This window comes from Gossypium raimondii, chromosome 3 (assembly GCF_025698545.1).
Source record: "Gossypium raimondii isolate GPD5lz chromosome 3, ASM2569854v1, whole genome shotgun sequence".
Taxonomy (NCBI): Eukaryota; Viridiplantae; Streptophyta; class Magnoliopsida; order Malvales; family Malvaceae; genus Gossypium; species Gossypium raimondii.
Genome location: NC_068567.1, coordinates 48,470,724 through 48,496,867, shown reverse-complemented (window position 1 = coordinate 48,496,867; position 26,144 = coordinate 48,470,724). Strand labels below are relative to the sequence as shown.

Below are 26,144 nucleotides of genomic sequence, written 5' to 3'. Positions count from 1 at the left end.
GACGCCCCTAATGAAGTCTTAAAAGTGCTACAAAAAGAGCAAGCCAACGGTGCTGTTGAACATTTTAATTTGATGTAACTCCTTTTGTTTGCTTTTTTACCAAAAAAAAAAACATTTTGCTCACAATTTAATACTATTTTTTATTTTAATATCGTATATATTTTATATGTTTTTGTTAATAATGGTTTCATGGTTTATTATTTTTAAAGGCAGTACATAATTCCCAATAGAATTTTGAATACTAAATAATTAGTAAATTTTAGTACAAAGCAAGTTAAAATTACATTTTTTTACCATTCACAGTAAAAAAAGAGAGGAAAGATAAAGTGAATTGAGGGATTTAAAATTACATGAGTAGGTAATCCCAAGTAAAGAATAAAGTAATTATAAGTGGGTAGTTAGGTACTCAAGATTGCTTGCATAATTATTATTACGCTTTTGTTAATATAAGTGGAAGCTAAACATTCCCATTTTCTTCTTACAAATATAATTTCATCTTCCCAAGTACCAAAAAGAAATTGGATATCTTTTGGTCAACAAAACAAGTTTAAACACTTTTACTCTTCCCATACACAATTTATCCTTCTTTATTTTCTATTTTCATTTCCACCAACTTGCTTTTCTTCTACTACAAACAACTCCTCAGCTCCGTTTTTGAGCATTCATAAACTCTTACAATTTACTCCTCCTACATTTTTCATTTACTGCTAATATAAATCATTTTTATTGTAATCATTTTTTTCATGTCTCAATCTCTTGGCTAGTCTCTTTAAAGCCCACATTTTTATTTGTCACGAGAACAAGGGAAACCAAACAAAACACTCGTCTTTTATACATCATGAAGAAGCTGGTTCTCTTTGGCCTCTTCTTCCTCTTCCTCTTCCCTCACTTGAAACTAGCCTTTTCCCTTTCTCCTGACGGCCTTTCTCTTCTCTCATTAAAATCTGCCGTGGACCAACCTTCAGGCCACTCAGTCTTCGCCGACTGGAATGAGACCGATGAGACGCCGTGTAATTGGTCCGGCGTTTCTTGCAAGAACATTTCAGGATTTCCTGACCCGCGTGTCGTCGGAGTCGCCGTTTCCGCGAAGAATCTGCGAGGCTATATCCCGTCCGAGCTTGGAAATTTAATCTATCTCAGAAGATTGAATCTTCACAATAACTTCTTCTATGGTTCTATACCGGACCAACTGTTCAATGCCACGTCACTTCACAGCTTGTTTCTTTACGGTAACAATCTGTCCGGTTCGCTGCCTCCTTCGATCTGCAAGCTTCCGAGGCTGCAAAACCTCGATCTCTCCTACAATTCGCTGTCGGGTTCCTTGCCTGAGAATCTCAAGAACTGCAAGCAGTTGCAGCGGTTGATTCTAGCTCAAAACAAGTTTTCCGGCGAAATTCCCGGCGGAATTTGGCCGGAATTTGACAACTTGGTCCAACTCGATCTTTCTTCGAATGAATTCAAGGGACCGATCCCTAGTACCATCGGAGAGTTAAACTCATTGTCGGGCACTCTCAATTTATCCTACAATCACTTATCCGGTAATCTCCCGAAAAGCTTGGGCGACTTACCGGTGACGGTCAGTTTCGATCTCAGGAACAACAATTTAAGCGGGAAGATACCTGAAACGGGATCGTTTGCTAATCAAGGACCAACCGCATTTCTAAACAACCCTCTTTTATGCGGGTTTCCCCTTCAAAAGTCGTGTAACAATTCGAGTACAAGTTCTTCAGGGACACAAAATTCGGGTCCGAATTCGGGCGAAACCCAGAAAAAGGGGCTCAGCCCTGGTTTAATCATACTAATCTCAGCAGCTGATGCCGGTGGTGTGGCGTTGATAGGATTGATTATCGTTTATATTTACTGGAAAAACAAAGATTCTTCAAATAGTTGTAGTTGCACTGGGAAAACCAAGTTTGGCGATAACAACAAAGGGAAATTTTGTTCCGTTTGTCCTTTTGGATGCATCAATGAGTGTCGCAACAATGACTCGGAATTGGAAGACAATGAAAAAGGGGAGAAATCGGGGAAAGGGGAAGGCGAGCTAGTTGCCATTGATAAAGGGTTCAGTTTTGAGTTGGACGAGTTGCTTAGAGCGTCGGCTTATGTGTTGGGTAAGAGTGGGCTTGGGATAGTGTACAAAGTGGTGCTGGGAAATGGGATCCCGGTGGCTGTTCGGAGATTGGGCGGCGAAGGTGGAGAGCAAAGGTACAAGGAGTTTGTAGCTGAAGTTCAAGCAATTGGGAAAGTGAAGCATCCAAATGTGGTGAAGCTGAGAGCTTACTATTGGGCCCCTGATGAAAAGCTTCTCATTAGTGATTTCATCTCCAATGGCAATTTGGCTAACGCCATCAGAGGTTAGTTTCTTGTTTTCCTGCTTGGGTTATTCTAGCAAGCGTTAAACTCTCGATTCTTTTCAGCTGTCAGTTTAATCACATATTATTCTAGATATAATCATATTATGACTAATTCGAACAGTTTGGTGAACTTAATTTGTAATAAAATCTCAGACTTTTGTAGCTTGACTAGACTCGATTATGACCCTACTGCAATCTCATATTTTAGGTTGGTCTTTCTTTAAACGTGTCCTTACTATGTTTATAAACAAAACTTAGAATTCCTATTCTTGTTTTGCCTTAATTACTAGTTTTTGGAAGCCATAATCCGACGTTGATGATTTGAGAAATTAAGTGGTCCAAAGTGGCCGACCCGTTTTGCCTGTAATTACGCACCCACGAGGACTCGTTAGGCCTTGGCAGTGCAGTCCCTTTCCGTTGTTATTGCAGTGCCGAAACTTTTGTCAACACTTCATTCATTTCTTGTTACCCTATTCCTCATTTTTATCCTTAAACTTATTACTTCACTAATAGTTATACTGGTTTTGAATTTAATCTCATCAATTTTCCCCCTAAATTTTATGTAATTAAAAGAATCATATTTACACACAATATTAAAGAGCCATGAAAGTTCTAGCAACGGTCTCTATATGAAAGAATTAGTAATTAATGTTGTGGGGTTGCTTATAGAGTTGGGTTGGTTGAATGGTTTTAAATGAATACTACCAAAAAGGTAGGTCCCTCACCATTGGCGATGCATCATCATCATCATATGATAAAATAATAAAAAAGGAGCATTGACATTAATTTTGAGGCTTTCAGCATTTCAAGTTTCAATCACAAGATGATGATGTGTCACAACTCAAAGAAGATGACTCACTGGATCTTTAGTGTGGATTATGTTAGGGGTTTAATCAAAACATAAAATGCTGTGCAGCCTTCCCTTGCATGCTTTTAGATTGTCCCCATTTTAATATATAGTTTCAGCCTTTGTAGATCAAAACAACAACCTTGGTAACAAAAAAGAAGAAAAATATTACTTCAAATCTAAGACTTTAGTTAAAGTGGCTTTGGTCTGGGCATCTTCCTCTATAGTTATCTTTCTTCTTCACTTTAAACAGAGACAGACTTTTAGTAAAATAAATATATAAATAAAAAGTGTGCTTTTGATCCTATTTCCATTTTGATTTTCTACTCTCTTTTATCTCAAGCATAAAAGGGTAGCTAGCTTTCTTCCCAATGAAGGTCCCCCCCCCACCCCCCCCTCCCCCCTGTTTTGTTAAGTAAAAACCACATTGATGGGACCTGCTAGGATCTTCTTGTGACTTCACTTTCATCTTCAATTTTAAACTATTATGTATACATATAAATACAATCATCTAAATATTTAAAACCCTTTTACAAAATTGTGTATACATGTGCCAAAATTTAAGGCTTAAATCATAAAATAATAGTTAAATGATATCATTTTAAAAAAAATTTGGGTCAGAAGTAATACTTCAACTATATTCTGTTATTCAAAATAGTATCGTTAAAAGAATTTTTTAACCAATCATTTTGTGACATGTGACAGTTTTAAATTAAAATTAAATTAAAATGTAAATGGATTAAAAGTGGTAGATATTGCATTATTGTTGATATCAACTTGTTTAGAGTCTTTGAGTGGATACTTTCCGTAACATTAGTAGGTTAATGAGATTGGGTTTTCTACAGGCAGAAATGGTCAGCCATCAACAAGCCTCTCATGGTCAGTAAGGCTGAAAATTGTAAAGGGAGCAGCCCGTGGCTTGGCCTATCTTCATGAATGCAGTCCAAGAAAATTTGTTCATGGAGACGTCAAGCCATCTAACATTCTCCTTGACAACGAATTCCAATCTTACATCTCTGATTTCGGCCTCAACAGGCTCATTAACATCACTGGAAACAACCCCGATTCTTCATCTGGCGGCTTCATCGGTGGACTCCCTTACAAATCAATCCAAACGGAACGAACCAACAGTTATCGAGCACCGGAGGCTCGAGTCCCTGGCAACCGAGCAACACAAAAATGGGATGTCTATTCATTTGGAGTCGTATTACTGGAGCTGTTAACAGGGAAGTCTCCGGAGCTATCACCGACCACATCAACTTCCATGGAAATTCTGGACCTTGTAAGGTGGGTGAGGAAAGGTTTTGAAGAAGAAAAGCCATTGTCAGACATGGTTGATCCGATGTTATTACAAGAAGTGCATGCCAAGAAAGAAGTGTTGGCTGTTTTTCAGGTTGCTCTTGCATGCACTGAAGCGGACCCTGAGATTCGACCAAGGATGAAAACTGTTTCAGATAATCTTGAGAGAATTGGATCATGATTAACAACATAGATGATTATTGTCCGAGAAGACAAACAACATGGTCGATGGTTTAGGAAGTTCAAAGATTTACTGGTTTTTTGCAAAAGGGCTCTCCCTGTTTCTTTTTGCCATGGTAAAGTTTTGCATTGTTGTCAAAAATTCACTATCCGTTCCCTTTAAAAGTCTTCAGAATTTGGCCCAAATTTTCCTCAATATTCATCGGTTTCTTGAAGCTTTCTGGAGACCATATGTTTTAATTTAAATGTCTCTCATTATATTCATATGACTGTAATCAAATTATTCTTTTTTCATTATGAAATCTATTCCTAATATATAAGTCATGAAGAGAGAGAAAGGTTGTTGATGTTAAAATTTACATGAACAAGTTAAAGTAAACTGACTTAACATAATATTGTATCAAATATATATATCGCTGCAAAAAAATTATTTATATATGCTTACTTGCTTTGTAGTTTGTTAATTGATTCAATATTGCACTAAAAGTGTATTTGGTTGTGTGAAAAAGTGGAAGAAAGAAAAAAGAAATTGAGTGTGTGTGGTAAGGGAGAAAAATGAAAGGAAAGAAAATAGGAGTATTAAGTATTGGTGAAGGGTATTAACAAGAGAGGAGATAGTGAGGCAAAAGAGGCCGATTCACCTAAACAGGCAAATAGTAGAAGAAACGATGTAAGTAGGGAAGAGAATAAGGAGGTTGAAAAGGCTGAGTGTCGTGAGTGAGTGTGAAGAAGAGTCTTTTTGTCTAATAATGATGACGTTGTAGGTTATTACCAATTGGGTTGTCATTATGGAGTGTGTAGATAACACACGTGGTAGGGCTCATTCTGTTATTCCTTTTGAGGCACTACAAGGTTATTATGCTCAAGTAGACCCCAATGGCCTCTAAAAGGAGTGTTCACACTAGGGTTTTTCTTGATAGAGTGGAAACAAATTTGGAAGGATGAAAAATTGAAAGGGTAGAAAACTAGAAGGATGAAAAATAAAATTTTTCTTTTCTACAAGTGTTCTTGGGGGGAGAGATAAAAAAATTAGAAGAATATTAGGCTCCATTTGGTTTCTAGAAATATTTTCTAATCACATTTTCATTTTCAAAAATAGTTTTCATTTTCTATCTTTTAAAAATTGAAAAAGTGTTTGGTAAATAAAGAAAATATTTTTAACCATATTCAATTATCTCAATTTAAAACCCTTATTTTCATCATTTTCACTCTTACAAAACATTTTAGTGAAAACAATGAAAACAACTTTTATTGTTTTCTAATTTTCACATATTTTCTTTTTATTTTGAAAAGTCATTTTTTAAAAATTCAACCAAACATGTTTTCTTCAATATTTTCTATTTTTCAAGAAAAAGAAATGAAAATGACTTCTATTTCTTAAAACCGAACGCAATCTTACTTTTTATTTCCATCAATTGTTTGGTATAGTTGAAAAATGTAAGGAAATAAAATAAAGCATTTGAAAATGCATAATTTTGAACTAACACACATATCTTTCTCATTTTCTCTTCTCTCGTCATTCCAATTTGGATGGATTGATTTTTATGCATTAGGATGAAAAATGATCATTTCTCCTATTTTCTTTCCTCTTACTTTCCTTCCCAACCAAGCACACCCAAATTCTATTTTCTTTTCACTTTTCCACCCAACCAAGAACACTTATTCACACTAAAAAGCGGGTGACCTAATGTAAGGGACGTTCCTGCTGGTGGTGGATGGTCCAATGGGAGGTGACTTATATGGGAAGTTGAGCAGCTAATGACGATATGGAGGACAAGAGGTGGGAAACTATTTATAGGTATCTTTCTGGTGTTCTCTCGAGATGCCAAGTGTCCATTATTATTTTTTTGTCCATTGCTTGGTAGAGTTGAAAAATAGAAGGGAAAGAAAATAACACCCCTTTCTGATTTTCTCTACCCTCATATTTCTAACTTGTAAGGATTGATTTTTATGCATTATGATGAAAAATATTCGTTTCTCTTATTTTCTTTTACTATTATTCACTACCAAACATATTCAAAATTTATTTTCTTTCCACTTTTTTACACCATCCTTTTTATCTCTCCATTTTCCACCTAATCAAGCACACACTAAACGAGTCCACGTCATCAATTTTGAGCAAATTTATGAGAAATTTTTATAATAAGAACTATGAACCAAATTTGGATTAAAATGATTTTTTTAAGGTGAAATGAATTTTTCTAAAGCATAAATTTATATATGTGTATTTTACCCATTTTATTTTGCAAAATTCATTTCCTTGAAGGAAAAAAAAATTGAGAAGCACAAATTTGCAATATAATACTAAAATAATTTAAATAATATATTTTCTTTGGTTGAAGGATTTATATCTCTTTTGGGATAAGTTTTTGAAGTATCGTCCGTCCGAAGTTGGCGAACCCCTCTACACATCCGATATTGTTCTTGATTGATGTTTTATCTCCTGACTTTAACGAGATCCCAACTGCCTAAGACTGCTTGAAGAGGCAGCAAGTTCAACAAAGTGGTAGTGCCTTGTCAGGATGAACGATGTGTGACACATAACCACCAACTGAGGAAATGAGAATAATTGCACTTGGTAAGATTTGAGCTCATACCCTACAACATATAAGACACTTGTGAGCAGCTATGTTACCTCTTGAGCTAGTGATTTTTTGTTGAGGGAGGCTAATTCCTTCAGGAGAAGTCTTCAAAATGTCGTTTGTTGGGAGCTAGTGGACCCCTCAATTGGTCAATATTGTCCTCAGTTTGTTTTTGTCTTCTAACTCTATGAAATATCACATCTTAGTGTCATTGAGGTATTAACGTATCTTGCAAACAACACACGACTTGATATAATATTTAATGTAAGTTTGTTAGCAATATTTAACTCTTCTCCAACACACAAACATTGGAATGTAATTAAAATTGTATTTAGATATCTCAGAGGAACAATTGGTATGAGGTTATTTTACTTGAATGATTCAAAATCTCAATTAATTGACTATGTAGATGTTGGATATTTATTAGATCCACATGGAGCTCAATCACAAACAAGATATTTACTTACACTTGGAGGTGCAACCATATCATGACATTTAACAAAATAAACATTACTTGTTGCCACCTTTTCAAATCATGCGGAAACAAATTACTAAGCATGATGCAAGTTGAGACTGTGTTTGGTTAAAACTATTGACCCAACATATTCAGAAAATATGCAATTCACCTCTATAGGAAAAGATGTCTGTTATCTTATACGAAGATAATGTAACATGTATAACTCAGTTAAAGGGAAGATATATTATAGGAGACAATGAAACAAATTTAACTAATGACCTTGAGAAGAAATGTGATACAAAAGTTCAACAAAATTGTTTTAATGATACTTTAACAAATCTATTTATCAAATCATTACCAATTGCAACATTTGAAAGGTTGAAACATATAAAATTGGAATGCGTCGGCTCAAAGATATTAAGTGATGTTGTTATTAGGAGAGTTGTATTCTTTTCATTTAACTAAGGTTTTGTCTTATTAAACTTTCTTAATAAAAGTTTTAACGAGACAACTTATGATAGAAGATTGTGTACCTTTTTCATTCTTTAAGTTTTCATCTCACATGTTTTTTCTAATAAAATTTTAATCCAAATCAAGTGTACATACAAGTCTACCCAAACTCTCAAGAATTTATGAGTAATAAATTATTTAAAATTTTAATGTGCAATTACAACAACTTATGGTATATTATGATGTTGCCAGGCCTTTAAATATAGGTATGTATAAAGCTTGTTTAGTAAAAAGAAAAAGTGTTACCTTTTCTCCTCTAGTTTTATAATATGTGGGCATATAGTTTATTTTTTGGGTAAATTTTTAATTGGTTACTGAATTATTTAGATATTTTCATTTCGGTCACCCAAAGTTATTATATTTATCATGATTAAATATTTTAATTACCCAACCATTAATTCACTAATGAGATCTGATGTAGCAGCACTCCACATCATGCCCACATAAGTAATCCTTGTTGGAAAATAGTTTCCATGTAATTATACAATATTTTTAATCCATTTTATTTTACCTATTTTTACCCTCAAGTAAGAGCCCTAAAATTGAGGGAAGACTGCCATTGTCCAACACTAATTGCATGTCATTTAGTTCTCTCAGTTGAAGGAAGACTGCTAAAATCACTGAGCAAAAACGATTCAAAGCAAAGCAGCCATGCTCGAGCTGACACAGTTAAAGCATTGCGACCCCCTTCAACTAAAACCAAGGAGCAGAAGATGATGAAGAAACTTAGGATTCTTACTTGAGGGTAAAAATAGGTATAAAATGGATTAAAAATATTATATAATTACATAGAAACTATTTTCCAACAAGGATTACTTATGTGGACATGATGTGGAATTTTGACGTGGCGCAGCGTGATTCGTTAATGAAGTAGTTCTAGTTTTGCTTTCCTTTTTTTTCTTTTTACTCGCTGCCCCAATTTATAATTCCAAAAAAACTCCCGAATCCTCACTAGCTGGAAAATTGGTACCTCATTGCCTTTCAATAAAAATTGCATTTTGATTTTTGATCCAAAGCCCTTTTATTTTCTTTTTTTAATTTTACCTTCTTTTTGCTACTGGGCATTTGAAGTGGATAATCAATCAATCAAAGAAAGATCCCAAAACCATGGTAAGAAAAACCCTAACTTTCTATTTTTCCGAATTTGCTGAAATCGCTTTCTTCTTTTAATTTTCCGAAATCTGTAAAAAGTTAAAATTAATTTTCTGATGTGCGCTTTCAGTCGGCACTCTTCAATTTCCATTCATTCTTAACGGTAGTGCTATTGGGAATCTGCACCTGCACTTACTTGAAGATGCAATTTCCAGCTATCCTTGAACAGAGAACTGGGTATATCCTCTCGCTCTCTTTCTAATTTTCTTCTATTTGTTTTATTGGTTTATTGTTGAATAGTTCTCATTACTATATTTGTAGTTGATTTAAGCTTGTATTTTCATTTCAATCAGAACTGATTTTGGCAATTGAATGCTAGATTGTGTGCCTTGGCATAATTCTTAAATGTCTGCAAGTCATGCAGTTAGTTTTGTAGTGCTTTTGTAGTTGTTTTAGCTTTGTAATTTGGAATAACTGCCTTTGAGCTGGAAACTTTTGAGATGGGGAATGTTGGGGCGATTGCTACTATAATCAAGTTGTTTGTGATTAAGTCATGCAGTTAGTTTTGCGGTTTTCGTATAGATGAGTTAGATTTGTAATTTGGAATAGCTACGTTGAACTGAAAAGTATTGAGATGGGGGATGTTGGGGCAGTTGATGTTGTAACCAAATGTTTGTGGAGCTAGATTTCCTCTATTGTATATTCCATCCATTGCAAAAAAGAAATTAAAAGAGAAAGAGAAGGAAAACAGATGATTTCTAACTAGGCTGGTTTTGATTTTTGGCTTCTTTCATCTTTGAGCAATCAAATTTATTGTCTTATGTCTTGATTTTGTTTGATGCAATTTTGCAAATTAAATGGACTGTTTTGGGTGGCAACTAGCAAGGCAACAAATATAGTCACAATGATATAGTTGTAAGTTTAGCATTGGTGAAGTTTGAAGTAGAGTTCTCAATCGTAACAAGAAATTTTTTTGGCTTTTTTCTCTTTTTTCTGATCATGTGCATCTTCTTAGATAACTTCAACTTCTTGATTTCTTTCTCTATGAAGAGCTTAGATTAATTAAAGTTGCATAACTCCAGTTAATCTTGGCCCTCTTTGTCTTTTCTCTTTGGTATCTAAATTGGTTATAATAACATTTTTGTTTCTAGTATTTATAGCTTCTACTTTGGAATCAGAAGTCATTGGTAGGAAGTGTTGAGAATTGGAGCTAATTTGGTGTAATATGCTTGTTTGACAGGTTCCGTGGTTTCTTTTGGAAGGCAGCCAGAATAGGTGGGTCTTCTTTTCTGCTTGGTTTACTTCTTTCTGGTTGCATTGAGAATTTGGAATAGTCATGTAGTGTCCCCCTGTTCTGAATCTTATTTGGACATATAATGTTTATCGTGTATGAAGCCTTTAAATTAGTTGATAATAAATATGATAGTGATTGGCTCAAAAATGCAGGATGATAATTATCTATGATTCCAAAATGATTCTGGAAATGAGACTAAAAGTGAAAGACAAAAATTTAGCTATATCATTTTTAAATAATCATATTGTATAGAGAACTTGTGCTTTGTTTTAGAATTAAAATCTCATAAAGTCGTGAATTAGAATAGGATGGTAATGATATTTTGACTGGGAGGGAAAGGGATGACAATAACGATAAAGTTGAACAGCAGTCATGGGGTTTCGGCAGTTATTTTCACATAAGAACAATTATTTGTATTGATGCTCTATCCAGTTTTGCAATAATTGGCATGAAGAAGCACCTGAATTGTTCCGTTTGTTGTTTATACCAACTTAAATGCCTTTGACTTGTGAGTTTACTGCTTTAATTGGTTGTGAATGAACTATGATTGTTATACAATATCAGTTTTTGTTTGTCGGAAATCCATAATGAGATAAGATGTCTCTTGAGCTATTTGTGTAGTGGAGTTGCATTTGCAACCTGCCGTTTAAGTTCAAGACCATATATGTGCAGATGGGCATGTTAATTTAAATATTTATGTGCGCCAAATATTTCATTTGTAGCTCATAATTCTTGCCATAAATAAATATATACTCTACATTTGCAAACTGGTATTATTGCTTCATTAAAAGGTTCTTTTAGTTGTTTGTGTCCTGGACTCCTTTTCATTTGAAAGGTTATTTCTTGTAGAAAATTAGGCATGTATTTGGGATTGAATTAGAGTGGATCCCAATGATGTGGAACTTTAGTTGAACCATTTTGGAATGTAGGTTGTGAAAAAAAAAATCCAAAACTCATTCGATGTTACCCTTTCATTAGCAATGCATTACAATTTGTGGGACTAACTAGTATATTTCTTGAATCAGGTGAACGGTTAAGTCCCTGGGTGGCTGTAGGATGTTTCACAATGGGTGTCTCAATAATATTTTTCTGAACAAGGAGCACACCCTCTACTGTTCGGAGGAGGGATCCAATCTTTGCCATGTGAGCTAATGTTCTTGTTGAAATTTAACATGTTTAAAAGTGTTTGGATGATGAAAAGAGTTTTACCACTGTTGGAAGAACTATGTAAAAAACTTATTTCAAAAGCACCCTAGCATTCTTTGGCTGATTGTTCTTTATTGATGATTTTTCAGTTAGCATTTTGCATTGTCATCTAACATTACCTGCGGTGTGCCTACAATTTATGGTGAATGGACTACTCCAATTGCCTAATTTGATTCTTTTCGTTTATATAGTTAAACCTTCTTGTCTTCCTTTTCATCATCTCCCAGTTGTTTTACTGAAACTCCTTGTGTTGCTGATTTTGCGATTTCAGTTCATTTAATGATTGCAAATGGTGAGATTTGAACTTTCAGAATGGGTATACGAATTAATTGAGTTAAACCCAGGGTTTAGAGGATACCTATACCATACATATGCCTATGATGTGCATGATATCAAAACCTGGAATTTAGAATAAAGATAAGAAGAGAAATTTAGAAGAATCAAACAGAAATTAGGGCAATAGAGGTGACTTAAAGCGGATTGGAAGACAGGCAACAACATAAACAGCTAGCTTATCCTTGAATCTCCTCAAAACCACAACCTTTTCCCCACTCCAATGATATACAGATTGCATGAACTTCTTTATAGGCTTTTTCTCAGTACTGCATTCTTTGGTTGCCGTCACTCTTTCTTGTTCATCTTCGTCTTCACCCCATTGAAGAGGATAGCTCCGCAAAAACGCTCTTCGATTATTGTAATCTTCGTAGCGAAAGCTTCTACTTCTCGTCCCGTCTACTACATCAATCTTTTTGCAATTGCAACCCATAGCATAGAATTTGATTAGTTAAATTGGCATTTATGCATGCACATATATATATAATGGGAATTGGGGGTAGGGGATAGGAAGATAAGGACATGAAGAGAAGTTGAAAATGATGGCAATACCTTATAGTATATGGTTTTTATGAAGTTCCGTAGGATGGAATCATGTATTATTATTATTATTATTATCTGCTGCAATGCTACCTTGCTGGGGTTTCTTTTGGTTATCTTTATGAATTGGATTTCAATCATTGTCGGCTTTTTGTTGTTGATGACATTGTAGGAGTTGAAAGTTTTTTCATACATAGCCATCACTTTAAATTCATCTAAACTTCAATTAAATAATTAGATTTAAACCAATTCTATGTTTTATCATACTAGTCAACAATATTGTTTATATCTTTGTATAACTTATATCATATAAATTATTGAGGAATTAAGTAAAACGAATTACATAAAATAAAATTTGAATGAAAGCATGGGGTCACAAAGTAATTCCTTTTCATTATAAATTTGCAGTTATTTAATTACAAAATGAATAATTGTACATGATATGAACACGTCCTTTTTTACTTGTCAACTCATGAATAACAAAAAGAAAGGGGTTATATAACTTGCCGTTTAGGTACTGTAGATACCCAAAGGCTGTTTAGGGAAACCTGGAAACCTAAAACAGGAAGCAAGCAACATTGGCAGGCAAGGCACGTTAGGATTGAAGTACAGTCTATAAACAAGGAATATAAGGTGAGATTGTATGGGAATTTTGCATCAAATGTGTCTAACCTTTGTCCACTACTGCCATGATTGTTTTGTTAGATCATGTCAGCAGTGGATCAATTTTCCATAAATATCAAATCTCCTATTTTAAAATGCTTTTATTCCTCATCTGATGTTTGGTTTTAGATTTCTTTCTCCTCTACGTTGTAGGTGAATAAATGCATTTATTTTTTTTATAAAATAAAAATAAAAATAAATAATATATATAACAGATTTATTGTAAGTAATAATTAAAATTAATTATATTTTATAAATAAAAAATTGAAAGTAATATAGAAAGTTATAACTAAATTATAATATAAAAGATAAAACAACATGTATCAATTATGAGTATTAATTTAATTAAATATGAAATATATTTACATTAAATTAATAAACATATTTCATATATAAACAAGTTTAGTTCAATATTTTAATTTACATATTGAACATATCTACATTATTTTATTTAATATTTCTTTAACAACAAAATCATATCTTTCCACTTAACAAATAAATATTCTTTAAAAATTATACTTTCACTCTCATAATGTAAACCTCATAACAAAATTAACTAAAATGCTTCTATATTTATAAATTACTTTTAAATATAAATATATTTAATAGTTTTAAATAAATCTACTTTTAATGTATATTTAGTATGGTTTTCGACTCACGCTTCATATTGGGTTAATTATTTTTGGACTAAATAGTTAAATTTTAGATGTTACATATATGTTCCAAGTTTCGTACTCTCTGTATATTTGAAATTTAATCCTTGATTTTTATTTTAAGAATCTGATTCCTCTATTTTTGAATATAAAATTTAGGTTCAGTTGTTAACACCATTAAAATTCTTCCGTTAAATTTGTTGGTGTGACATTCTAATTTTTTTAAATGTACTCACTCGATAATCATGTCACAAAAATGACATTACAATGGACTAGAGTTTAACAAAAATTTAATGATGTTAACAATTCTTTAAATTTAGGTAAGCATTTTAATTAGAATAAAAATATTTCGACTAACTAATGACATTATAAACGTTGAAATACTAAATTATATAAAAAATTCCAATATAGGGACTAAAATTGAAATTTGAATATTTTTATATAATTAAAAATAGAGGACCAAAATTGAAATTTAATCATTGTTGTTAAAATGTAAAAAGAAAAAAAGCAAGCCATGTGTCAAAAAGTGGAGGAACAAAATTGAAAATTAACCATTGTTAAGAATGTAAAAAAAATAATAAAAAAACAAGCCAGGTGTCAAAAAGGAAGGCCCTTCATATATAGTAGTATAAATGTCATTTTGTTTATCTTAAAACAGTATTTAAACTAATATCTTTATGTAATTGTGTTATACAGCAAATAATATCCTCAAATTATATATAATCTAATCAAATTATTTGCATATATTTTAATATTTTCGATTATTACTTTCTGAACCAATTTTAGTTATTAAATATTTTATATATTATTTCATAAAAAATTAATTAATATATATCACCCTTTCTCGACAATATAAAAATATGACATTAGGTAAATAATATATTAAATATATAACGCATAAATCTGATCATAAATTTGATCTTTTTATATTTTGGACGTACAATATATGTTGTATTTTCTATCATAATAATTTAAAATATATCTATTCGCACCGGTAAAAAACTAGTATTATAATATGATTTTTATTATATTACCATTTTCACCCCGCTTACCCAGGAATTTTCAATATATATATTTTTATAATTATTTAATATTTAAAGTTAATTTTAAATTAAATTTTATTAAATTAATTTTTAACTATAAAATTAAATTCATAATAATTGTGTAGATTTAAGTATAAATCTTAAATAGGTTCATAAAGCAAGTGAATAGGAATTATTTAAACATTAAAATAACAATTTTTTGAGTAAATAGATCAAAATCTTCGACATGTCAGTTAAAATAGAAATAATATTTGATGCATTATCGTGCATTAGTTTCATGCACCATCAATAAACAATAACATGATGTATCATCATTGAATAAAACAAAAATTAGTGGAGGACTTACAAATAAATATTAATAACTTTATTTAAATATAATATAGTAATTAATTATAAATGAATACTAAAATCATAAACACAAGACCCCAAATCCTAAACTGGAGACCTTAAACCCTAAACATGAGAATTGTTGATATTTATTTGTAAGACATAATTAATTGGTATTTAATTATGTTTAAATAAAATTATTAGTGTTTATTTATAAGTCCTCCATAATTTTTTATTTTATTTAATGATGGTGTGTCATATTATTAGTCAATGTTGGTGCACGAGACTTGATACATCAAATATTATTCCTTAAAAATAAACAAATAAAAATTTACAAACCAATCAAGTATGAAACATAAATCGAGCTGTAAATGGATGTGCATATCTAATCTTTTAGATGCACCATGAACTGACGTTGTTGATAATGGCAACTATGAACATCAGAAAGATTTATCTCAATGAAACGTAACAGATATAGATGATATTTTTAATTCAATCAAAACTTTTTTAACATTTTAATATCTTACATAAACAATTTTATTAAAAACAAATCATGTAAAATATCATTGAACTGAATTCAAATACAATGCAGTGCAACACGAAAATAATAATTAAAACACGACCTAAAATAGAAATAAAAATATCATACATATTCACATACATGTACATAAAAAATCATTTACATATTCAACATCCTATCAACTTTATTTTAATTCTTGATAATGCCTGTAATTGACATGTTTTTATTATTTATTTTAATTAATTGTAAACATGAATTTTATTTAATTTAGATCTTAATAGATCATTTTCTATGTAAGTATTATTATTCAAAGTGTGTCGAGAAACGAATAAATATGCGGATTACACGAAGATTTAACATTAGAACTCGAGTTGACGGCACAACACAAAATTTTAAGATTATTTCTTTTTATTTAAGGATTTTATTAATTTATGTTATTATTATTATAACATCCATTCCTTTTAGTTTTTATTTTTATATTATATATATGAAAAATATTTGGTATATTATCAATAAAGTTTTTAGATTTTACAAATAGGATTAGGAGTTGACAAATGTTCTATAAAGGTATAATATAATATTAGAAAAACACATATCAAATTTTTAAGATTGATTGTGGAATAAAAATACACTATTAATATACTAAATACTCACATAGAGATGAAGGAAAGGGAGAGTTGTCGCCTGCTAGAAGAATGGGATAAATTATATTAGGATTATCCTAAAATATAGTTTTATACATTAATAAAATAGTGTCACATTATTAAATTTTAAAGATAATAAAATATTATTATACATTCATCTATATTTAAAATCTTCTCCTTAACTTTAAATAAATTACTTTTTAAATTATAAACAAACATTTTCTTCTTTTTATAAATTTTAACCATTTTGTTTTTTTCTCATAAGTTAATATTTTTTTATTTTTTTGCAACAATTCAAAAAAAAAAATTTGTGCAATTTTTTCATGTGATTGACACATAATTTTAGGGTGCAATTGTTGAAATGTTATTAAATAATTAGGAAAGGACCATGAATAATATGGTGAGAAAGGTCCATAAAATAATCAGTATAATAATAATTTCATGTCTTAAAAATTTGAGGATGTGGCGAAATTTTATTGGTGCCTGAAAACCTTAAATTTTAGGATGATCCTAATGTAAGTTATACCCATCTAATAATCAAACTAAATAATTCAATAAAATTTAAAATAAAATGATGTAACTAAAATTGGGATTATATGATATGCACCCAACTTCATCAAGCTTACGAATACAACTAAAGAAACTGACATGTAAATAAAAGATAAAAAGCAAAGTGAAATGCGAAAAGCACACCTGAAATCAAGCTTCTCATCTCATCTTCTCCCTGCAACCAGCTATCATCACTGCAATGAACACATACACCCTATCTTTCATTTCATCAATAAATTTGTCTCCATGACTGTTTTATTACCAAACTCCCACAAACAACCCAAAATCCTATGGCGAATCCCACTCCCATGCTTACATAAAACCCAAACTTCTCCACTTCACTTTCTGAGTCTCCATTTTCATCTTCTCCATCTCCATTGGTCGGCGTTGAACAACTGCTTGATAATGGAGGACCGCAAAGCTCTGGGTTTCCTTCATATATACAAGGATCATTGAAAGTTTGGAACTGTTACCTGTTGGGATTTGGCCCCATAACTTGTTGAACGACAGATTCAAATAGTTCAAGAAAGTCATTGAGATCATGCTAGGAGGAATTGGGCCTGAAAGATTGTTGTGTGAGAGATCAAGACTCTCCAACCGTTGTAAGTTCCCAATGTTCTCCGGTATCTTCCCACTCAAATGGTTCCACGACAAATTCAGAGTGAACAATGCTGAGAGCTTTGTTATATGATCTGGTATCTCTCCTTTTAAATCATCGGCCGATAGATCTATGACATTGAGCAGTGGAATTATCTTTGTGTATTCAGTTTGTCTACCTTTTGAGACAATCTCCACATGCTCACGGAATTCTATATGCAGAGTTGAGGGTAGTTCATCGAAATAAGGACCCAGGTAAGTAAAAGTTTTCAAGTTGCCCAAGCATTTGGGGATGGTCCCTGATAACTTGTTTTGAGCAAGATCTATGATGTGAAGAGAAGGAAATTCACAGAGTTGTTCAGGAATGTTGCCTCTCAAGAAGTTGGCTCGTAATCCCAAGTAGGTTAAACTGAACAGATGAGCTGAAACTAAGTCTGGAATGGTGCCAGAAAATCGATTTTCTCCGAGATCAATGGAGAACAACCTAGAGCAGTTCTGCAAGACTGAAGAAAGCTCACCAGAGAGATTGTTACTGCTCAATTTCAAAAAGATAAGAGAAGGCAATGTTCAAAGAGAGCTGGAAACAACACCTGATAGATTGTTTTTTGACAGATCTAAGATCACTAATTTTCTCAAGCACTGCAAGCTTCTGGGAATTGTTCCTGATAAACAATTACTTGAAAGATCGAGAAAGCTCAAGGTTTCCATTTCATTAATTGAAGCAGGGATGCTACCATTAAGAAAGTTGCTTTGAAAGATCCATGTCGAAACCAACTTTTATTTTGGAAAAAAAAAATTAATTGTCGACTTTAAAAAAATAAATATTTGGAGTCGCCACCAATCTTTTATTGAGTTATGATTGGATTACCTAAAAAAATAGCTTTGGCCTACGAGTTTTAGAAAAATAGATCTGGGAGTCGGTTACGTACGAGGAAGGATTAGCACCCTCGTAAGGCCCAAATTTGGTACCTAGTTAATCAAAAATATAAATGAAAACATAAATCAATAAACAAATGAAGGAAATAAACAAAAAAAAAATATAAAGAGAAAAAAAGGTACAAAATATATACATGAAATTATAAAGAATAAAAGACATACACATGGGTTTAATATAAAATTTTGGACTATAGAATTTATAACAAAATATATATAATGCATTTATGAAAATAAAGAAAATATATAAATATACATATATATATATATATATATATATATATAAATATTATAATATATGTGTTGAAAATATAAGTTTGTATTTAAGCAAATAAAAACATAGACATGTATGTATATATATATATATATATATATATATATATATATTTATATATTCATTAGAAAATATATAAATACATACATGTACATATATACAAAAGTAAAAAAAATTGAAACTAAATATAAAAGTATATATATGTATATAAAAGTTAGGAAGTAAAATAAAATAAAAACATATGTATAAAATATATATAAGCATACGTATACTATATATAAAACAATATATATATTACATATAAACGATGCATGCGCATGAATAAAAATAATAATAAATAATAATAATGATACAAGATTAATGATGCCACATAATAGTATTAATAATATTAAAATAATTAATTTAATAATAAAAAACTAAAATAACAAATAGAGGATTAAATAGCATCAAGAATCAAAACCAATGAATTTAAAACAAAGAGTATAAAATAAAAAAATATATAAGGCCAAATAAAATGTAAACAAATTTGAAAATAATAAATTTGAAAATGAATAATAAGGAAAAGAGATTTGAAATCAACAATATACAAATCAATAAATAAATTATACACAAATCAACAAAATAAGAACGCAAGAGAGAGAGAAATTTGAGTAAATACTCTTTAGAATTATTATTACTCCCCACTTCCGTCCTTTACAATGAAGGGAGAGATATCTATTTATAGTTGAGCCTCCCCAAGTCCAACGGTACAGATTAATTACATCAACGGCTAATATTAAAAGGTATCTACAAATTAAATCTCTAAGATTACAAAATCATATCTTCTAAGATTGCATATCATATCTAAGATTGCATATCCTTGAAGATTATGTTTCCATATGCATCAAGCTTGTAGATAGACCTTCAACCTTTTCAAGTAAAGGCCATCCCGATCGGGCCAAATGATATAATTTTGGACTTTGTTTTATTATTTTTGGGTTTATTATTTTTTATGGGCCCGGGCTAAATTAGCCTATTACAGCTGCCCCTTTTTGTTCATTATCATGTAACGAGAACGGAGCAAAGACTTTAGAAATGACCAACTTTGCCTGGCCGTGCTAAACTTTAGCGCTCTTCTTCTTCTTCAAATAGCCTCATTCCTTCCTATTGCATCTTTAGAGGTATAGGAACTGGTGCTTCAACCTACTCCACTGCAATGCCAGGGAGATAGGATTTGCACGTTGTAGTTTTTCAAAATTTGCTATCTTTAATCTGCTCCACTGCAATTCCAGGGAGATAAAACTTATAGCTTCAACTTGATCTGCTGCAACTTTAAAGATGAATTTGATGCGATCTGCTCTACTGTAATTTCAGAGAGATTCTAATCCACTCCACTACAACTTTAGGGAGATGGGATTTGTTTATTTAGTTGCCCCACTGCAATTTCAGGGGGATAAGACTTGATTTCTTGAGTCTGCTCCACTGCAACTTCAGGGAGATAAGACTCGCTTTCTTGGGTCTACTCTACTGCAACTTCAGGGAGATAAGACCCGATGCGATCTGCTCTCTGCAACTTCAGAGGGATAAGATCTGTGATTTTAATCCACTCTACTGTAACTTCAGGGAGATAAGATTATTGGCTTTAATCTGCTCCACTGCAACTTCAGGGAGATAAGATTCGCCATCTTCAGTCTGCCTCACTACAACTTTAGGAGGATAAGGCTTGCTTACTTAGTCTGCTCCACTGTAACTTCAGGGAGATAAGACTAGATGCGATCTGCTCTCTACAACTTCAGAGAGATAAGATCTGTGATTTTAATCCGCTCCACTGCAACTTCAGGGAGATATGATTATTGGCTTTAATATGCTCCACTACAACTTCAGGGAGATAAGACTCGCTTTCTTGAGTCTGTTCCACTGCAACTTCAGGGAGATAAGACTCGATGTGATCTGCTCTCTGCAACTTCAAAGAGATAAGATATGTGATTTTAATCCACTCCACTACAACTTCTGGGAGATATGATTATTGGCTTTAATTTGCTCCACTGTAACTTCAGGAAGATAAGATTCGCCATCTTCAACCTATTCCACTGCTGACCAGGGAGATAAGACTTACAATCTTCAACCTATTCCACTGTTGTCTAGGGAGATAGGGCTGGGGTCATCGATCTGCTTCGCTGTCGGTGCAGGAAGGCAAGATCTGTTATTTTTAACCTGCTTTGCTGCAACCTAGGGAGGCAAGGCTGGTGTCTTCGATTTACTTCGCTGTCGGTGCAGGAATGCAAGATCTGCTATTTTTAACCTGCTCCGCTGCAACCCAGGGAGGCAAGGCTGGTGTCTTCGATCTGCTTCGCCGTCAGTGCAGGAAAGCAAGATCTGCTATTTTTAACCTGCTCCACTACAACCCAAGGAGGCAAGGTTGGTGTCTTCGATCTGCTTCGCTGTCGGTGTAGGAAGGCAATATCTGTTATTTTTAACTTACTCCGCTACAACCCAATGAGGCAAGGCTAGTGTCTTCGATCTGCTTCGCTGTCGGTGCAGGAAGGCAATATCTACAATTTTTAACCTGCTCCGCTGCAACCCAGGGAGGCAAGGCCGGTGTCTTCGATCTGCTTCGCTGTCGGTGCAGGAAGGCAAGATCTGCTATTTTAACTCGCTCCACGCAACTCGTGGAGGCGGGGCTAGTGTCCTCGATCGCCCATTGCCAGTCAGGGAAGGCAAGATCTGCTATTTTAACTCGCGCCCACGCAACCTGTGGAGGCAAGGCTGGTGTCCTCGATCTGCTTCGTTGTCGGTGCAGGAAGGCAAGATCTGCTATTTTTAACCTGCTCTGCTGCAACCCAGGGAGGCAAGGCTAGTGTCTTCGATCTGCTTCGCTGTCGGTGCAGGAAGGCCAGATCTGTTATCTTCACTGATCTGCTCTTTAGGGAACATGACCTGTATAATGAATCTAAATATACCTAATGATTAGGATGGCATAAAATGAATCAAATGCTCCTAACTAGACATGTGTGAATGGTGTTTGCACGAATGCATAATTTTTAAATTTTTTTTTCCGAGAATGATCCCACTTAGGTTGTCATTGCTCAAAGTTTATTAAGGCTTTAACACTGATGTGCTACAACGCCTTTTTGCTTGGCTGACTTTTCTGAAAAAACATTTAGGCAGGTTGCCCCCCACTGTAAACCTCAAAGTTCAATTCATTGGGGCGCAAAATTTGTATCATTATCCTCCCACTGTAACCCAAAGGTAGGAATATATGGCTTTTTCTCGATCTTCTCCTATCACAATTCAAAGATATAGGATCTAAATCTCTCTGGTCCCTTACACCATTCCCAGGTTATCGTACTAAATGCTCATGCATAAATAAAGACTTTCTTCTCCGAGGAAACCTCTTCCTACTGTCTGGTGATCATTGCTTACTTGTTTATTTAAGTTTTGTCATTTTGTTCAATCAATGTTTTCAACAACAAAATCCAAAGAGAAAGTCCTAATTTAGACTCTTCCTTTTCAGATTTCCAACCTTTAAACATGGTGCGTTTTAAACAATAGTCCTGTTTCAGGTTCTTATATTATTTAGAAACTTCTAGAGTAATATACCAAACTTCCCTTGTGAAATTTTTATTAGTCCATTAATCATTATTACAATGCAACATGCTTGCAAAAAGGGTATAACAATGGATGAGAATACAATTGGTTCTGAGCATAGCTCGAAAGGAATAGATTATCAAAAAATAGTAAATAAGGATAACAAAGAAATTGATTGGGAATGTGTATCTTGGAAAAGAATGAAGTATTCCAAAAATAGCAAATTCAATATAAAAATTGGATGCCCCAGATATCACAACTTGAACTTCTCTATACAAACTTTTTGAGTTTGACATGTGTTTAGGAGATCTACAGTACTCTGTCGATGTCCCAAGATGTTGTCTACCCTTTCCTGTTGATTCAAGATCATCATATGCCCCAATCTGATCAAAATTTAAACTGCTCTGACCACCTCATACCCCATTCTGATCAATATTTGAGCCGTCCTTTTTGGGTTTTCAACTCAAATCCCCTTTGGTCTCAAGGCGCCTTTTGCGGGTTTTCACCTTGGCCTCTCCATTTTCTTTCTTCTTTTCTCTCTCTCTCTCTCTCTCTCTCTCTTTTTTACTTTTTTTTTATATTTTGAAATATTTTTGATTGAATCTGAACTCATAGGATTAGGCATGTCCTTGTTATCCTTTTTGATCAAAATCGACGCTTTTCCAAATAAGGCCTTCCACATAAGGTCCTTCCCAGCTTGGGATGAAGTTCTTTTTGTATGGAAAGGATCTTCTTCAATACTAGGTCCCTCTCAAGGAATTCTCTAGGATGGACCTTTTTTGTGAACTTACATCATTTGCTTTTGACGCATTTGACCATGATGGACAACTCTGAACATTCCTCTTCAATCGGAATTGGATTCAAAAACTCAAAAAGAATTTTGTCTTCAATAGGCAAAACTGCGATGGGCCCAAGAGAAAGGCATTGCCCCGGCAGAGTTTTTTTTTGCGCCATATTTTTTTTTGGCGATATGACATTAATCGTGAACAGACTGCGAACTTTTGATATTATGCTGTTGTTCAAATTTAATACATTGTCAGATATGATCCTTTTGGAGTTCCATACTGACATATGATTTTTCACGAATTTGCTAACTGTCGACTTTGTGACATTGGCATATGAAGCAGCTTCCATTCATTTAGTAAAGTAACTGACGATCACAAAGATTAATCAATGACCGTCAGACTCTTTTGGCGAGATCGACCAAATGACCTTTATGCCCCATATAAGGAGAAGTCATGTATCCCAATGATTCTTTGTAGGGTAAGATCCGTTTCGCGACTTGTTCTACCATCCTTAACAAGTTCGAAAATAGGCTACAATCTATGTCATCTTCAAAGTCATGAAATCTCTCTAAACACATGCCTCGCTCAAAATGAAATTCTAAGCCTGTAGCAGCGTCACTCATGTTATTGATATCTGGAGACCCAATATAAAAGAATATACAAAAGAATGTATTTATGAATAACTATTTGTACAATATAATTATGAATGAAAGAATGATGTGGAAGAAAATCCAAAATAATGAAAGCATAATTATTTCAAAAAGAATGAAAAAATATTGGCTCAAAAATGAATGCAAAGATGTATTTTATTAGAATAATGACGTTCAGACATGAGCTTATTTCACAAAGGAATTTCTATCATTTTTAGGCTAAAAACAAAAAAATGTTCTAAACATTACTCTAAATAAGCTCTAAAAATTACAGGGATTTCTTCCGCAGTTCAATTACTTAAAACACTCCCAGATTTATAAGGGCGGATATCTAACAAGGTCCCCCTTTCATTTGTGTCTTCCTATATGTCATTGATGTGAACACTTCCCAATATCTCCTCATATATTACATTCACCCCATTGTCAATCATGATTGGGTAGCGAATTTTCTGCATTGAATAAGCCATCCAACTTGACAATACCCATGTTGATGAATTTTTCAACTAGCTTTTTGAAGGTAATGCAATTCTCTATTGAGTGTCCCGTAATTTTCGCATGATAATCACATTGTGCACTTGCATCGTACCATTTGGGATACGGAGGCTGTGGAGACTTCACATGTAAAGGAGAAACAACATGCGCATTGAATAAGCTTTGATACAGCTCCTTGTACGACATTGGAATTGGCGTGAACTAGAGTTTTTCAGTACCTTGCTTCACACATGATTCTTGTCTTGATGAACCCTGCTAATTAGCAATCGATTTCCTGTACGTATTCATGTTGTTCACCTCATTTTCTTTTTCTTTTGAGGCTTGCCTTCTATTATTTCCTCCAGCATCAATCTTTCCGCTCCTTATGGTGCTTTCAATCATTTCACCATTCATGATTATGTCAGAAAATCTTTTTTGTGGCACTCCCTAACATATGTGTGATGAATAGAGCTTTCAATGTATTTATGAATAGCATTGTCATTTCTCTTTCCAGGAGCGGTGGTTGAACTTAGACGGCGACCTCCCTCTATCTCTGTGCGTATTGCCTAAAACTTTCACCGGGCTTCTTTTCCATGTTTTGTAAAGTGATTCTATCAGGTACCATGACAGTTACATAATTGTACTGCTTAATGAATGCCTGTGCTAAATCTCTCCATGAATTAATCTTGGTACGACTCAATTGATTGTATCACTTGGACGCTGCCCCTGTGAGGCTATCCTGGAAACAATGTATCGGCAACTGGTCATTACTAACATGCCCAGTCATCCGCCTACAAAACATAGTAATATGGGCTTTGGGACTACTAGTTCCATTATACTTCTCAACTCAGGCATTTTGAATTTGTAAGGGAGTACGAAATCCGGAACCAAGCTTAATTCTTTAGCATCAATCCCATAGTAGCTCTCAGCACTTTCCATTGCTCTAAATTTCCCTTCCAGCCATTTATACTTTTCTTCTAGCTGTTTTGGCAGTTCATCCTTCATTTTCTCTTTTTCAGCTATTTCGTCGAAGTCAGGGATAGCAGGATTAACAAGGTTGTCTACGGGGTTAGAGCCTGATCCTACTTGAAAATTTATTGGTGTTACAGCACCGTCCTGAAACTGTTGGGGCTTGATGGTGATAGAAAATTTGCATGGATACACTTCAACATGCTGAAGGGTAAAGCCTGGGGGATAAACAGGTCCCTCACTGTCTCCTTCTTCAACATTAAGCACAGAGCTTTTTCCTTTATCAATTCTTTCAGTCAGTAACTGAGTCAACTTAGCCATCATATTCCCCTGAGATTCCATCATTTTGTCCAACATATTTTGCTGAATCTTTTCAAGCTGCTCCTTCATTTGTTGCTGAAGCTGACCTTGTATTTCTTTTTGGAACTGTTCTAGCCTTTCCATCCTTTGGTCCATGTCTTTTGTTTTTTATCGAGTACTGTAGCGGTGTTTGGTAGATTGGTTGGTTTCCAGGTTAACTGAGGAATAATTTTAATCGATTAGGCTCTTTTAGTGGACTTTAATGTGTATGATGTCATGTGATGTGAATGCATGTAATGAATGCATAAAGAGACGTTGATTCTGATTCAATTCCATTTAGAAAACTTTACTAGAAAACAAATCTCTTTACATAAAATAGATATTTATATGGCCTTGCCCTTATAGGCAGAAACATTCGATCCTCTTCTTCATTCGAGCGCTAAGATAAATCTCATGAACTCTTCAAAAATGACGTCTCTTCTATCTCCTTTTTGCTCGACCCGGG

The 26,144-nt window shown here is 33.3% G+C and overlaps 3 protein-coding genes across 3 annotated transcripts; 2 read left to right on the top strand and 1 right to left on the bottom strand.

Annotated features, from left to right (window-relative positions):
• The first annotated feature begins 714 nt into the window (after positions 1-714).
• LOC105794519 (receptor protein kinase-like protein ZAR1) lies at positions 715-5,004 on the top strand. The gene is made up of 2 exons (XM_012623710.2): positions 715-2,354; positions 4,047-5,004. The coding sequence occupies exons 1-2, from the start codon at positions 839-841 to the stop codon at positions 4,679-4,681; spliced, it is 2,151 nt and encodes a 716-aa protein (XP_012479164.1). The 5' UTR covers positions 715-838; the 3' UTR covers positions 4,682-5,004.
• A 4,126-nt stretch (positions 5,005-9,130) lies between these two features.
• On the top strand, positions 9,131-11,895 carry LOC105794521 (uncharacterized). The gene is made up of 4 exons (XM_012623717.2): positions 9,131-9,339; positions 9,452-9,558; positions 10,562-10,596; positions 11,641-11,895. Exons 1-4 carry the CDS (start codon positions 9,337-9,339, stop codon positions 11,706-11,708), a joined length of 213 nt encoding a protein of 70 aa, XP_012479171.1. The 5' UTR covers positions 9,131-9,336; the 3' UTR covers positions 11,709-11,895.
• A 377-nt stretch (positions 11,896-12,272) lies between these two features.
• On the bottom strand, positions 12,273-25,729 carry LOC105795931 (receptor-like protein 54). Its single transcript, XM_052628922.1, has 5 exons — positions 25,533-25,729; positions 18,281-18,352; positions 17,567-18,222; positions 17,356-17,525; positions 12,273-12,566 (listed from the first exon to the last, which is right to left on the bottom strand). Exons 1-5 carry the CDS (start codon positions 25,727-25,729, stop codon positions 12,273-12,275), a joined length of 1,389 nt encoding a protein of 462 aa, XP_052484882.1.
• Positions 25,730-26,144: the final 415 nt, after the last annotated feature.